A 15,297-nucleotide genomic window follows, 5' to 3' on the forward strand; every position below is an offset into this window, starting at 1 on the left:
GCTATGCTATACAGACGAAAGTGTACTAATATATGGAAAGTTCACTGTTACAATGGGAAGTTCCAGTATGGCATTTGTTAACTTAAATTCTTCCCATGAATGATACCATGAATGTGCTTGTAGCGTGAATTGCCTTTTGTGGACATAGAACTGTACAGCACAGAAACTTGCTAATCTAACTAATCCCATCCATCCATCAAATTTTGAAAGGTGCTTAAAACCTCCCTCATACAACACTCAAAACTACAAAAGCAAACTAGTTTGAGATTAAAAATCTGTTACAAAATATAATGAAAATACTTAGATCACATTATGTCACTGGAAAGAGATGTCAGTGTTTTTGGATCATGATCTATGTATGGACTTGTAATGAACTCCAGGGCATTTTCTGGTTGTCTTGTCAGTTGGCGATAAGACTGGAGCTCGGAACATGAGAGTAGGTTGTGCTGTCATTTTATAATGCAGTAAGAGCGTAGCAGTGAATTGCAGTGACATTTTCCCAGCTGATTCAAACTCGGAAGCAAATTGGTCATGATTTTAAAAAGTGGTTCACTTAACTATGCTGATAAAACAGCAATTTTAATTTTTTTGTCACATCTGTTTACTGTTTTATCCTATTTACTTACAGCAATGCTACTCGAGCAAACTCCAGCTCAAGAAGTACTCCCTGTTGAACAGCCTTCTCAGCCACCAATACCCTCATTACTTCAGATTCTCACTTCTCCATCACCTTCGCTACATGTGGCCCCTCAGGCACTCAGTGCACCTCCACCAAAGCCGCAGCCAGCCTATTCTGAGAAGGTACAGAATGGTCACAGCCAGAATCATCATATTAAAGTATTTCCCATGTTTACTTTGGCTGTTCCTTAAGTGACCTGCCTAATTTCCTAACTTCATTTCTAGCTTACATTAATGTCCAGCAGATCTTGGGTGCTTTTTTCCGTCCTGTAACCTGGACATCATTTTTGTGACCAAGTTTTAATAACTAAGATGTTGTTTGTACCTAGAACCTGTGAATGAATGCAAAATAGTGAATTAATTGTTCGCAATTCCTTACCTTTTTTGGGTGCCTCACCTTTTCAGTTGGAATGTACAGTAAAGTTCTGACTTTGGGTAAACAGTAGGTTTCCACCAAAGATAACATCCTTAAGCCGCTGATGAATTTGTACTTGGTACTGTTATGAGGGTGTACACAGTTGATGTCTTCTGAATGTTTAGATTGCAGTTGGTAAAACCCTGTTGCAACATTTTCCCATTGTTTTCAGATGATAGTTGATGTTGTGAAAGATGTGGTAAAAGATATGGTGAAGGATGTCCTTCATGTGGAGTGTAAAGAAGTGGCAAAAGCAGGAGCAACTTATGCTGCTGAAGCCATCAGGTACGTAACTGCTTCTGACTCGGGGTAGGGATGTGGAGTAGTAAACTACTTCAGACATGCAGTTTGCTTGATGTATTTTACTTTAGAATAAGATATTAGGATTAATATAAAATGCTGTGTGGCATTTATTGATTTGTAAGACATGAGCAGAACAAGACCATTTGGCCCATTGAGTCTGCTCTGCCATTTTGTCATGGCTGATCCAATTTTCTACTTAGCCCCAATTTCCTGCCTTCTCCCCGTGTCCCTTCATGCCCTGACCAGTCAAGGATTTATCATCCTCTGCCTTCAATATACATAAAGAATGAGGCCCTTCAGCCCATTGGGTCTGCTCTGCCATTCTATCATGGTTGATTTATTATCCCCCTCAATCCCATTCTTCTGCCTTCTCCCTGTAACTGTTGACACCCTGACTAATCAAGAATCTGTCCAATTGTAATTTAAATTTACCCAATGATTTGGCTTCCACAGCCATTTGTGACAATGAATACCACAGATTCACCACCCTCTGGCTAAAGAATTTCTTCCTCATCTCTGTTCTAAAAGAACGTCCTTATAGTTGAGGTTGTTATATCACTTATTTATTGTCTGTTCTCAAGCAAGCGATGGTGCCATGAGCCATTGTAATCATACTGGTGATTTGGCACATAGTTGTGATAAAAGAGTTCTTGTGACAAGCAAGATGCAACAACTCAATGTGGTATCCTGCAGCTGGGGATTTTGCCGTGTGCCTATAGCTGTCATCGTCTTTGGTAATGGAGGTACCAGAGATTCTGTGGATGCTGTAAGCCTTGAGCAACACACACAAAATTCAGGAGGAGCTCAGCAGCTATGGAGAGAAGCGAACAGGCGATGTTTCAGCCGATACCGTTTTGTCAGGATATGAATTTCTACCTCCCCTCACCTGGGCTTGCCTGTTACTTGCCCATGTGTACTCCTTCCTATCCCCCACCTTTTCATTCTGGCTTTTGCCCTCTTCCTTTCCATGGCCTGATAAGGATCTTGGCCCAAAGCATCAAATGTTCATTTCCTTCCATTGATGCAGCCTACCCTGCCAAGCTCCCCCAGCAATTTGTGTGTGTTTGGTAATAGAAGGTGCAGGTTTGGTAGGTGCTGTCAGAGTGTTGTTTTGAGGTGGCATTCTCTGCAACCACATTATGACAGTGGTGGAGAGAAAATGGATGGGATGCCGCTCTTGGGCTAATTTTCTCCTGCAGGTTGGTGAGCTTCTGGTTGCACTCATCCAGCCAAGTGGACAGTGTTCTTTCAGAATCCTGACATGCCGTTTAGATGGCGGAAAAATCTTAAGATTTTAGGCATGTTAGTCATTTGCTACAGGATAGTCGGCCTGCATGTAGAGCCTGTAAAGTTTTAGGTCAACGTTGGCTCTTGGCGTTAACAGCAGGGGACATGGCTACGAAGCAGACAATGCCTGAAGTGTCTTCATGTAGTCAAGCAGCATCTGAGTTCTGCAGATGGAATTCAGTGAATATTCCACATTGATCAGCTTAGTGATATAAAACATTTGGTTAGCAGTGTGTAGTGCTTTAAATTAAAATGTGTAAGAAAAGTGAACTTTAGTAGCCGGATAGCAATCTGTGGAAAGAAGATCAGTTTGGAGAGGCCCAACAGGTGTGGGAGAGATGTAAAATTGATGAGGGTCTGGGGTCCTTGCCCTCCTAGGATAGTGTTTGTTCGAGTAAACTTTAATCTGTATTGTACCTTACCTGACGCCCACCTTCTGCCACAGGTGGGGATGCAGGAAGTGTTCTCATCCCCAGTATTAATTCCCTTTGAGTAAGAAAATAAACCATTATTGTGACGAGATCAGCTTCTATAGTTGAGTCTTAGAGCACTACAGCACAAAAACAGGCTCTTCAGCCGTGTGTCGTCGGGGAAGTTAGAATACTTGTGGCTGTGTGCCCTGAGATTTGTGATCTTTGGGCACAGAGCTCGAAAAAAGCAACATGGCAGACTTTTAACATTGTAAACCAGTGAGTTGCTTGTTGTGTCTCTCTGTTCACTGTGAAAATGGAGATATCTCTTTCTCCCTTATTAGAGAGAGAGAGAGAACGTGTGATATGTCAAATGCCGGGTGAACAATGTAGTCTTTGGGGTAACTGCAAGTCTGTGTCTTTACTGTTGCTTTGCTCACGCTTGGTGGCAGGTGCCGATGCACTTTATTTTCTGATTGGGGAGGAGGGTATTGTTGCTTGCTGCGCTTACACATGGGAGGGGGGAGTTGGGGGCAGACCTTGGGGTTCTAACATTTGACTCTTATTCATTCTTTCCTCTGTTTTCATGGATGTTTGCGAAGAAAAGGCATTTCAGGACGTATATTGTATACATTGCTCTGACATTAAATGTACCTTTGAAACCATCTAGTCTGTACCGAACTGATGTTATGCCAAATTCCATCAACCCGCACATGGTCCATTCCCCTACAGACCCCTCCCCTCTCATCCAAGCTGCTCTCAAATGTTGCCTTCGAACGCGCGTACACTACCTCGTACCTCGGCTGGCATCTTATTCCACACTCTCACTGCCTTCCTCATTGAAGAAGTTCCCCCTTTAAACATTCACCTTTCAGCCTTAACCCATGATCTCTAGTTCTAGCCTCACTCAACCACAGTGGAAAAGGCCTGCTTGCATTTGCCTTATCTATACTCAATTTTGTATACCTCTCCTCTCATTGTCCTATGCTCCAAGGAATAAAGTCCTAACCTATTCAACCTTTTCCTGTAAGTTAGGTCCTCTAGTACTGAGAACATTTATTTTTTGTCTTCTTTTAATCTTATTGATTGCTTTTGGTAGGTGATCAGAACTGCACACAATACTCCCAGTTAGGCCTCACCAATGTCTTGTACAACTTCAACGTAACGTCCCAATTCCTGTACTCAGTTCTTTCAGTTTGAAGGTCAATGTGCCAAATGCTCTCTTTATGATCCTATCTACCTATGTCGCCACTTTCAAGGAATTGAGATTCTCTATTCCCAGATCCCTCTGTTCTACTGAATTCTTCATTGCCCTGTTGCTCACTGTGTAAGGTGTACCCTGATTTGTCCTCCTAAAGTGCAACAGCTCTCACTTAAATTCCATCTGCCATTTTTCAGCCCATTTTCCCCACTGGTCCAGCATCACTCAGCTTACTGAAAGTGAAATCATTTCTCTTTCTAGCATATCAAATGTGTCCACTGAGGAATTAATTGCCGAAGTTACCACGGAGATATTGAAGGAAACCTCATCTGAAGAGATTCAGGTTGAAAGACAGAGGATTGAAGATGAAAAGCAGAGAATTGAACAGGCCAGGTGGGTAGTGACATCTTCACAATCAGTTTTCATTAAGTTTTGCTGCATGACCATCTTACATTCATTCCTTAAACCCTGCCGTCTCTGATTAAAGATGCTTTATAAGACGTTTCTATTATCTCCTTGTGTTATTTGTGCCAAAAATTTCTCAAAAAATTTTCATAAAGTTCAAGTTATTTTGAGGTATTTATCACCTGGAAGGTGCTCTGTAAGTGTATCACTACCAGCCGGTATGAGGGTGGCAGTCATTGACGTGAACGTGTTGTGGATGGGGAAAAAAACTGATACCTGTGAAATGTTTATCTGTGTTTCATGTTTTATGTGTGTTGCAGACTGAAGCAGGAATGGGAGATGTGGAAGAGCAGCTATAGTCGAGCACTATGTGATGAGCTTACAGATCAATTTGTGGAACATGCTGCTAGAAAATATGCCTCTCGAGAGCTAAGGTGATCATTAACATAATAGCCTTTTGGAGACACTAGGGAAGTGTGGAATTTCTATGACTATGATCCGGTGTTTGTGATCAGCTGGGTGGAAAGTGAGGATCACAGAATTAGCAAATTAGTAGAACCATGTGTATTGTAGTTGTAAATGAGTAAATTATTTATTGATCTAAATTGCATTGTGTATTGGAACTGTAGCCTTTTACTTACCAAGAAGTTTCAAATGGTCCTAAGCCTCTCCCCTTAACTCCTGCAGCTTTGCAGTAGAAGAAGACAAGAGAGCCCGTATTGACCGCTGTTCCACAGAGCTCTGTAACTGCCTCATCGAAGAAACACTGGAGAGTGAGATATTCCAGGTTGTGAAGGAGACGCTCCAGCAAGTTCATTGTTTCTGCAAGTACTTGAAGAAGTAAGTGTAAGAGAAATGTCATGCATCGAGTTCTGACGTCCAGGACAGTGTGGTGAAGCTTTCAGATGCTAGGAAATGTGCTCATATTTCAAATCATACGATAGGACATGGAGCAGAATTAGGCCATTTGGCCTGTCAAGTCTGCTCTACCATTCCATCATGGCTAATGTATTATCCCTCACAATCCCATTTTCCTGCCTTCTTGCCATACTCTTTAACATCCTTATTATCAACCTCTTTATTAAATATATCCAATGACTTGGCCTCCACAGTCTTTGGCAGTGAATTCCACAGGCTTACTATCCTCTGGTTGAAGAAATTCTTCCTTCTGAAGGGATGTCCTATTCTGAGGTCCTTTGGTCCTATGTTCCCTCACTATAGAAAACCTCTCCACATCCACTCTATCTAAGCCTTTCAATATTCGATAGGTTTCAATGAGATCCCTCTTCATTTTTCTAAACTCCAGCAGCAAGCACAGACCCAGAGCCATCAAATGCTTCTCATACATTAACCCTTTCATTCCTGGGATTATTTTTGTGGACCTCCTGTGGATTCAATGTCTGCACTTAGAAAGTGCCTCAGAGCTGCTCATAATACTCCATATGGGCTGACCAATACCTTTATAAAGCCTCAGCTTTATATATTTGCCTTTATTTTCTAGTCCACTCAAAACGAATGCTAATGTTGTATTTAACATACTATCGACTTGACCTGTAAGTTAACCTTCATGGAATTCTTCCTGAGGGCTCCCTAGTTCTTTTGCACCTCTGATTTATGAATTTTCTCCCTTCTTGGAAAATAGTCTACACCTTTATTCCTTCCATCAAAGTGCATGACCACACAAACTAATTTCCATATGTCAGAATGGCACTCCACTCCAGCGGAAAGGTACGAAATCAGAATGTGTGGAGTTTTTAATCACATTCACACTCCATCTGTTGTGATCACTGAAGGTAGCATACCCATGTAGTAGGAGAGTGAGAGTGGCTTTCAGGAGCAGAAGATCTGTAGTAAGGGGAGAGAAGGTGACATTATGTTTGGGTGGTGTTAACTGCTAGGCTCAGCCTAGGATCAGATTGGAAGCAACTGTTCTGCAGGGTCTGGTCCTGCCTTGGGAGAGGAACTGCTTTGGTGGTAAGGGAATAGTGTTCGGTTCCAGGGCTGGTCAAAGCTTTGCCTCTACCCTTTGTCTTCTGTTAACAAGACAATTCTGAATCTAAATGCTCAAGTCACCATAGATCCCATGTGTCTTAATTTTCTGGACAAGCCTACAATGTAGGGTCTTACCAAATGACTCAATGGGCCAAAAGGCCTGTTTCCGTGCCGTACAGTTCTACGACTGTTGAAAGCAACAATTGAATCTGTATTCACCACAGTACATATCAAATCATAACATTTGGATGCAGTATTTACTTTTCTTTGTGGCTTAACAAGTTAGAACTTAGGAATTAGAAGCAGAGTAGACCTTTGGTAGACCATACAATGAGACAAGTGGATTGAAAGGCAATTGAGGACATGGAGTTAGATGTTGTCAGAGGTCATGCAGAACCTATCATGTTTGGAGCATGTTGCAAGGAGGCATTGTACAGGTGGAAGATGACAATTGGGCCAAGGTATGCATTTGAGGCACCCCATGTTAATGGTATGGGAATAAACTAGAAAGGCATTATGGGAAATCCTTTGGCGGCAATGAGTGATCAGAATTGGGTACAGAAGGTTTAGTGTTCACTTGTGCAAGGAGAACAAGGGCAGAGTCACAGAGGATGTGGCAGGTTCAAGATTGTCAGAGACATGGGATTGGAAAGATTCATGGTGGAGTTCTGTGCAAAAAGGGTAGAGTAGGGATTTAGCTGGAATTATAGAGGGTGGTAAAAGTCTTCAAAAATTGGTCCAGATTAAGGATGCAGTTAGCTATTGGCTCTTATTTGGCATAAGAACTTTGAATTGAATTGCTTGTGCTGTAAATTGAAAGTGGATCTGACTCTGTCCGTTCAACCAGTGCTTTAGCCAGCAATTAGTCTATTTAGAATTTCTATGAAAAACAGCACATAGGGCACTTGATGCAACTTTTGATTTAAAAAAACTCAGATTGCCAACAATGTGTGTGCACGCTTAATTGAGAGAGGAATGGTCCCATTTTGTAGTTAGTCTTAAATTTGTAAGCGGAAATTGATGGAAGAAGGGAAGACATGATGTTGGTGGGCAAGGGGTTAGGCAGTACAGCTTGACTGGTGTACATCTTTAAATTTCTACTTAATTCCCAAATGTTCTGCTAGATGGAGAGCTACAGCAGAGGCTCGGAAACGCTTGAGAAAACAAATGTGGATGTTCCCAGCAGCTCCAGGAAGTGTAGGCATTGGCTGCAAACTGAGTCCCCAGAAGAGGAGCCCAGAACTACCACCAGAAGACAGCCTCAGCATTTCCTGTACACGGTAATCATGCTACCTGATATAGTATCATGTATTCTAGCACAGAAGCAGGTCATTAGGCCTGTACCACTTTCAGGGAGCCTTACCTCTACATCAGTGCTGTGGAGGAAACTGCCATTAACTGTGCGCTTTTCATTTACATTTAATCTCGCAAAGTATTACACTTACAGTTGGTTAGATTAACCTCCACCTGTAAGACACACAGCAAATGCAGGAGAAACTCAGCAGCTCAGACAGCATTTATGAAAAGTAATAAAGAGTCAATGTTTTGGGCTAAGGCCCTTCATTGACATTCGAAATAGTGAATCTATTCCTCCAGCATTTTGTGTGTGTTATTCTGTATTTACAGCATCTGCTGAATCTCTTGTTTTACATTAAACGCCACCTGTCATTTTCCACCCATAATCTGCAAGCATTCTATGCCTCTCTGTATCATTTGGCAACCTTTCACACTATCCACAACATCACCGATCTTCATGTCATCTGCAAACTTAATAACCCACCCATCCACATTTTCATTAGCGTGTACACTCACCCCACTCACACACCTCAATATGGACCCCTGTGGAACTCTACTAGTTATGGACCTCGAACCAGAATAAGACCTATGGAGCCCCACCCTTCTCTTCTATAGGCAAGCCAGTTCTGAATTGGAGCAGTCCTATCATTCATGTTTCTCCACCCTGTTCCTGAAACCTTCATTTTTCTGTTTATACGTACTTAAAAATGCAAAGACATGCATAACCGAGTTACCAACTTGCAAGAGTCTATGGATGCTGGAATATGGAGCAAAGAGCGAACTACACTGGAGGAGTGTGATCAGAGAACTTAATCTGGAACTTCACCTTCGGTAGACACTTGTAACCTGCTTCTTTGTAGATTGGTGTAGGTCAAAGAGCTGCAAATATTAAATGTTTCTGACCATCTGATTATTTGCTGTGGAAGACTAATTGTGTAGTGTTTATGGTTACCAATGGCCCTGATGCAGAATGGATCATGTTATGATGTGATGAGAAAAGACAAACCTGACCTATGAAAAAACATTTTCTTTCTCTTCTGTTGCAGGTTGCTTCAGAGGAGGAAGGAGATTGCTCATCAAATTAGAGTTCAGAATTTCTATCAACAGCTCCTCGGGTAAAAGAATTAATTTTAAGAAGTCTTTCCATTGTATATTTCTTTCATGATCTGAAGGTGTCCCAAAATGCATTGTCAGCAAAGTATATGTATTATCATCATTGGGTATTGTGAAATGTAGAGACCTTAAAAGGTTATAAGCGCATAGTTCACTGAAAGTGGTGACTCAGGCTGACAGTGTGCTGAAGTTGTTTTTCATGCTTGCTTTCATCAGTCAGGGAATTGATTACAGGAGTTGGGACATCATCTTTCAATTGTATAAGACATTGTTGAGACCACACTTAGAGAATTCTGTGCAATTTTGGTTGGTGTACTATGTATGGGAAGGATGTCCTTAACTGAAAATGGTGCAGAAAAGGTTCACAGGATGTTACCAGATTAGGAAGGTTTGTATTGCAAGGAGAGACTAGATAGAGTGGGATTGAAGTGTAGAGACTGAGAGGTAATCTGAAAGAGGTATATAAAATCATGAGGAACACAGATAATGTGGATGTTTACTGTCTTTAGAAGAGTTTAAAACTTGGAGCGCATACGTTAAAGTGAGAGGGAAAAATTTAGAGGGGCTGTGACGGACAATGTTTTCACGAAATGTAGTGGGTGTGTAGAACAAGCTGCCAGACATGATCAGAGGAAGGCACAATTACAGGGGACAAATACATGGATAGGAAAGGTTCAGAGGGATATGGGCTGAGCATGAGCAATTGGAGCTGATGTCTTTGAGGATCCTGTCAATACAGTTGGAAGGGAAACTATAATTGAGGAAAATATGTTGGAAGCACTGATGTGGGGAATGGTCTCATTGTAACAGATACACAAGGGACTGAGAAAGTGGGAGAATGGAGTCAAGTCCTCGAAGGAAGCAGGGTGAGAGATCTCGGCTGCTTAGCTGTGTAATCCATATTGTTTTATATTAGCTGTGAGGGTTTTTCTGTTGACAGGATTCTGAAGATAGCCCTGCTGGTCCTCATATTTGTTTCATGTCTGCACTGAGATGTGAAGTACACCAATGTTTATTGCTGACAGCGAGCTGACTCCTTTTTTGTTAATGTTAGCTACCAGGAGATGATGTTTTGGATCATCTTGCATTCTCTGCACCCCTCTCCACCTTCCAATGTTGTTCATTATGTTGCAAGTGGCTGGTTTTAGCATATTTGTTTTAACAATTTCTTGGGTAATGTGTGCTGGTAAAGCTTAGATGCAGTTTGGGAGCTTTAAGTTGATTAAGTGAGGACAGATTAGGATTCACAGCATGGAAGACATTATTTTTGAGCCACTTATTATTAATGCTGCTGCATTCTGCCTTGTATTACGTGCATTTTGCACTTACATTTGCATTGAGAACTTTTAATAGGAAGAAGAATCTTTGTTGGGTAGGGTCAAAAAGAAGAATAGAGGTCATCTTAAATCTGAAAATTATCTTGTAGTCAGGCTGCCTGGAGTCCTCTGGATTTGTTCACATTGGTTGCTGAAAGCTTCCCAATTCGTCAGAAAAGAATCTTCTGGAAGGTGGTACTACTTTTGCCAAGTGATGAAGAATATGGACCTGGTGAGACCAACAGGTTAGAAGAAATGTATAAACTCGTACAGTGATTTGTTTAATAATATATTTTGTCTGCATCCAGTTTCTCGCTCACTCCAGCTGCTCATCCTGTTGGGAAAATGTGGCTATACCCCATTCAGCTTTTAACCGGCAGCCAGCCAGACCACTCGGATACCGGTCCTCAACTGGGAAGGTGAACCTGTGATCTACCTCAAGGCCACGTTTGGGATCAGTCAGTTTGTTGATGAACAGAATAGTCCTCCATCCTGACAGTCTCATAGCTGTCCTTGGTTGTGCTCTGTCTAGTTTTTGTACTGTGTCATGTAACACCATGGTCCTGAAAAATGTGTCTCGTTTTTACTGTGTGCTGTACACAGCAGTTATGGTCAAAATGACAATAAAATTGACTGGACTTGACTTGCTGTTTGGCAATAATATACTGTTTTAAGCAAATAAGACGCTGCAGGAACATTCCTATCGTAAAACTTTTTAATATATGAAAATGAGTAGTGAGTGATATTCACCAGTGAAACATTATCCAGTCACTTAGTTTAAATACTATTACTGAGTGGAATGTTTGGCAAGTGTGATACCAGCTGGTCACTTTCTCTTCACTCCAAATCAGAATCAGGTGAAATATCATTGCCATACGCTCAGTGGCCATTTTATTAGGTCCCTCTTGTACCTAATAAAGTGGCCAGTCACTGTATGTCCATTGTCTTCTGTTGTAGCCCATCTACTTCAAGGTTCAACATGTGTGTTTAGAATGCTGTTCTGCACAGCACTATTGTAATGATTGGTTACTTGAGTTATTGTCGCCGCCTTGTCAGCTTGAACCAGGCTGGATTTTCTCCTCTGTCCTCTCTCATTAACAAGTTGTTTTTCCCACAGAACTGCTGCTCACTGGAATATTTTTTTTGTTTTTTCACACCATTCTCTGTAAACTCTAGAGACTTGTGTATGTGAAAACCCCAGGAGATCAGCAGTTCCAGAGAAACTCAACCACCCCAGCTGGCACCAACAATCATTCTGTGGTCAAAGTCACTAGATCACATTTCTTTCCCCATTCTGATGTTTGGTGTGAGAAACAACTGAAGCTCTTAACCATGTCTATGTGCTTTTATGCATTGGGTTCCTGCCACATGGTTGGCTGATTAGGTGTTTACATTAATAAGCAGATGCGCTTTCTCAAGTGGCCACTGAGTGTCGTTAAATTTGTTGTTTTGCAGCAGCAAATAGTAAAAAAACATTTAAAATATTATAAAATACAATAGGAAATATATAAAAATTAAATAAGATTTCTTTATTTTGTTTGACTCAGCAGTTAGGCAGTATTAGTATGCTAGCATGTTATAAGCTCGTGATTTAAAATTTAAAGTGCTGCTGAAGTTGAATCAAAGGCTCATTGTTATAGCAATCAGTGCAGAATATTGTGTGTATTAATACTTCAAAACAAATTGGGATTAAAGAATTGACAGAAAACCAAGAGCATTGTTTTAGAATGTCACAGTTTATTTATCATTTTTAAAGATGTTAAATGTTAATGTTGCTAACTCTTTATGAAATTATTTCTGGTTAAATACCCTTCAGAATTTTGATTGATTGGCTGAAGGCCAAATTCCGAGGAAATGAATGCGTGGAGGATCTCAGCAGTGATGCAGACAATGTGATTCAGACATACCAATGCAAAGCTGTTAGCAGGAATGAAGGAATCAGTGAGCTTGTGTACATCTGTGTCAAGGTAAGGGCCCCAGATGCACATTTGCGAGGTACAAGAGTAAAAGCAAGAATCGAGTTTAATATCACAGACATATGCCGTGAAATTTGTTGTTTTAAGGCAGCAGTACATAAAAATACTATAAACTGTAATAAGAAACATCTATGTAATTTGATAAGTGATGCAAAAAGAGAGTCAACATGGTGAGTTAGTGTTCATGGGCTGGTTCATTATCCTTTCAAAATCTGATGGCAGAAAAGAAGCTGTTGCTAAAGCAATGAGTGTGTGTCTTCAGGCTCCTACCTGTACCTCCGTCCTGATGGGAGCAATGAGAAGAGAGCATGTCCTGGGTGATGGATGCCACCTTTTTGATGATGTTCTCTGGTGGGGAGGCCAGTGCCTGTGGAGGAGCTGGCTGAGTTTGCAACCCTCTGCAGCTTTTTCTAATCTGAGCTCTGCCCCTGCCCTCCACCAGACAATGATGCAACAGGTTAGACTGCTAGAATGCTCTCTATGGTACATCTGTAGAAATTTGCTAGAGTCTTTGGTGACGTACCAAACTTATATAACCCATACCAAAGCCCATTGATTTTTCAAGCTTACTGCACCATTAAGATCAAAATTGAAATTTATCAACTCCTTCTCACCCTTTCTCTGAATCCTGTGATTCATTTGGTTTCTAGAAGTCTTGCTGTTCTCAGTTGTGACAATACTTAGAATATCTACAGCCTCTGGAATAAATGATTCAAAATGGTTTCTTACAGTGAAGAAATTGCTGCTTCATTTTAGTTCCAAGTAACTGCACTCTTGCTTTGAGATGATATCTACTTGTTCAGGCAGATGAGATGGTCATCAGTGCTGTTAGCTCCTCTCTAGATTGTCTTTACTTCAGTTAGATTCCCTCTTACTCTTCTAAATGCCAGAAACTTGTCAGCCCAACCTGCACTGTTCCTGGATATGACAACTCCCTTGAAGTCACCACTCTAACACAAGTATATCTTTGCTTGGCTTGGTAGACTGAAACTGTACGAGGTGCTGTGTACATGGTCCCTTCAGAATACTGCAACACTGGACTCTGGTATTCTAACCTTTTTATAATGACATCACAGCAATTAACTTGCTGGTTTCATGCCGTTCCTGTATGTGAACCTTCTGTAGTTTGGGTATTAGGACAGCCAAATCTCTAAATGTTTCCACTTATACAGTTTAAATATATAGCTCACCAATGCATTTTGTTGGAAGGTAAGAGCTTTTTTACCATGTAGAACACTCTATTGCCCTTTCAAAGGATTCCAAACAGCAGATAGTAATTTCTGATTTTAATATCAAGTGGACTTCCAAGAACTTGTGGGAATTGGCAGTTATAAACAGATGAAATTCAAGGAGCAATGTATCAGAGGGAAGATATTTTCACACAGAATAAAGAGGAAGCACTATGTGGTATATGGTGTATATCACTCAGTGGGCCCCACATCTAAGAAAGCATGTGGTGACATTGGAGAGTTCAGAGGAGTTCATGAGAATAATGTCAAGAATGAAAAGATAAGGAACTAGTGCTTTCCCAGCATAAATGATAAATGAGCTCTTCTCAGACTTCCAGCCGGGCACAGGGTTGGGGGAAACTTTGGGGGAATAATTGCCAGTGGTCTAATCAAGGGTGCTTATTGACGAATCTTTGAGATAACAGGGCAGTTTAACAGTAGTTAATAAGTACTTGGGATTTATAGTAAGCCTTAAAATTTTTAATAATTGAATGGCAGAGCTATAGAGTTGAGCTCAACATTTAATATGTTAGTTTGGTCCTATGCAGAAGACTGTACCTAATCTATACATTCAGTAAAACGAGGAAGTATATGAATGCTTTTGAGATGAGGGATTAACTTTACATAATTGTGATAACTTTAAATGAGGTTGCCCTTCTTTGAACAGAAGAGGCGAAGAAAAGATAACATAGCTTTCAATAGAATAAAGTGAAAGGTTGATAAACAGAGGGAATAGATCTAAAGTGAATGGCAAAGAACTATGGGAACATAAGGAAAGGTGCCTTGTATGACAAGTGGTAAGGACCTGCCGTTCACTGCCTGCTTGTGTTGCAGACACAAATTCAGACGTAGTCATCAAAAGGTGGTTATGGTAAGAGTAGAGGAGTGGGAAATTGCTGCTGCAAACAGAACGTTTCATAATTAGTGGTATGTATCTCTCAACAGGTGGCCAGAGGCCCACTGAGTGACACAGACATAGATGCAGTGGAACAGCGCAAAGAACTTCTGGGGACAAGGGCCCTGATTCTCTTGCTCCCAGCACGTGCGGAAGGCTCAGACCAGGATGAAGAGGAAGTCCACTGGCTCTCTGCTATGCTTCAAATCAAGCAGCTGTTACAAGCAAAACCTTTAAATCCCGCAATACCACTGGTCGTTCTTGTTCCCGGAGAGGGGAGGCCATTGAATGAGGAAGAGGTGATAGATGGTAAGCTCAAGAGTCAACATTCACTTCTGTAGTGGAAAAGGAAAAGCTAAAAATTTCAGAAGTTGTTTATCTTACAGCTCGAATTTTTGTTTTAGATTTTCAGACACAACTGTAAAAATGAGAATTCTTTGCCCAGTAGTCACAATTTAGCTTCTTGACTAAATGGCCCTTCAGCACATGTAGTTTTCCAGAAATTGATTTACTATTACTATTATTACAGTCTTTCAATAATACAACTGCAGTGATTAAATGTGACTAGAGGAGCTCTAGGTCACATGTGAGTGCCAGGTTACATGATGGGAGTAATTTCACAGTTGCTGATGTGGAGAGTTGGAACTAAGTCCCAGCCTCCTGATTTGTCATTGTCAAAGTGCTTTATTGCCTCGCTCTGACATTTAGCATGCGGTACAATCTGTCAATTCGCAAACATGAAGCTACCTTGTCATATTGGACCTAACAGGCAGATTTGAAG

The 15,297-nt window shown here is 41.1% G+C and overlaps 1 protein-coding gene across 2 annotated transcripts in view; it reads left to right on the forward strand.

The window, feature by feature from the left end:
• Positions 1-15,297, forward strand: part of mcm3ap (minichromosome maintenance complex component 3 associated protein) — a 70,657-nt gene that overhangs the window by 38,842 nt on the left and 16,518 nt on the right. For both annotated transcript variants that reach the window (XM_059967396.1, XM_059967397.1), the window contains 10 exons: positions 629-801; positions 1,266-1,378; positions 4,556-4,687; positions 5,020-5,133; positions 5,387-5,539; positions 7,816-7,971; positions 9,034-9,102; positions 10,527-10,661; positions 12,233-12,383; positions 14,567-14,825. In XM_059967396.1, coding sequence (XP_059823379.1) covers positions 629-801; positions 1,266-1,378; positions 4,556-4,687; positions 5,020-5,133; positions 5,387-5,539; positions 7,816-7,971; positions 9,034-9,102; positions 10,527-10,661; positions 12,233-12,383; positions 14,567-14,825 — 1,455 coding nt within the window. The remainder of the gene's footprint in view (positions 1-628; positions 802-1,265; positions 1,379-4,555; positions 4,688-5,019; positions 5,134-5,386; positions 5,540-7,815; positions 7,972-9,033; positions 9,103-10,526; positions 10,662-12,232; positions 12,384-14,566; positions 14,826-15,297) is intronic.

The sequence above is a fragment of the Hypanus sabinus genome, chromosome 4 (assembly GCF_030144855.1).
Source record: "Hypanus sabinus isolate sHypSab1 chromosome 4, sHypSab1.hap1, whole genome shotgun sequence".
Classification (NCBI taxonomy): Eukaryota; Metazoa; Chordata; class Chondrichthyes; order Myliobatiformes; family Dasyatidae; genus Hypanus; species Hypanus sabinus.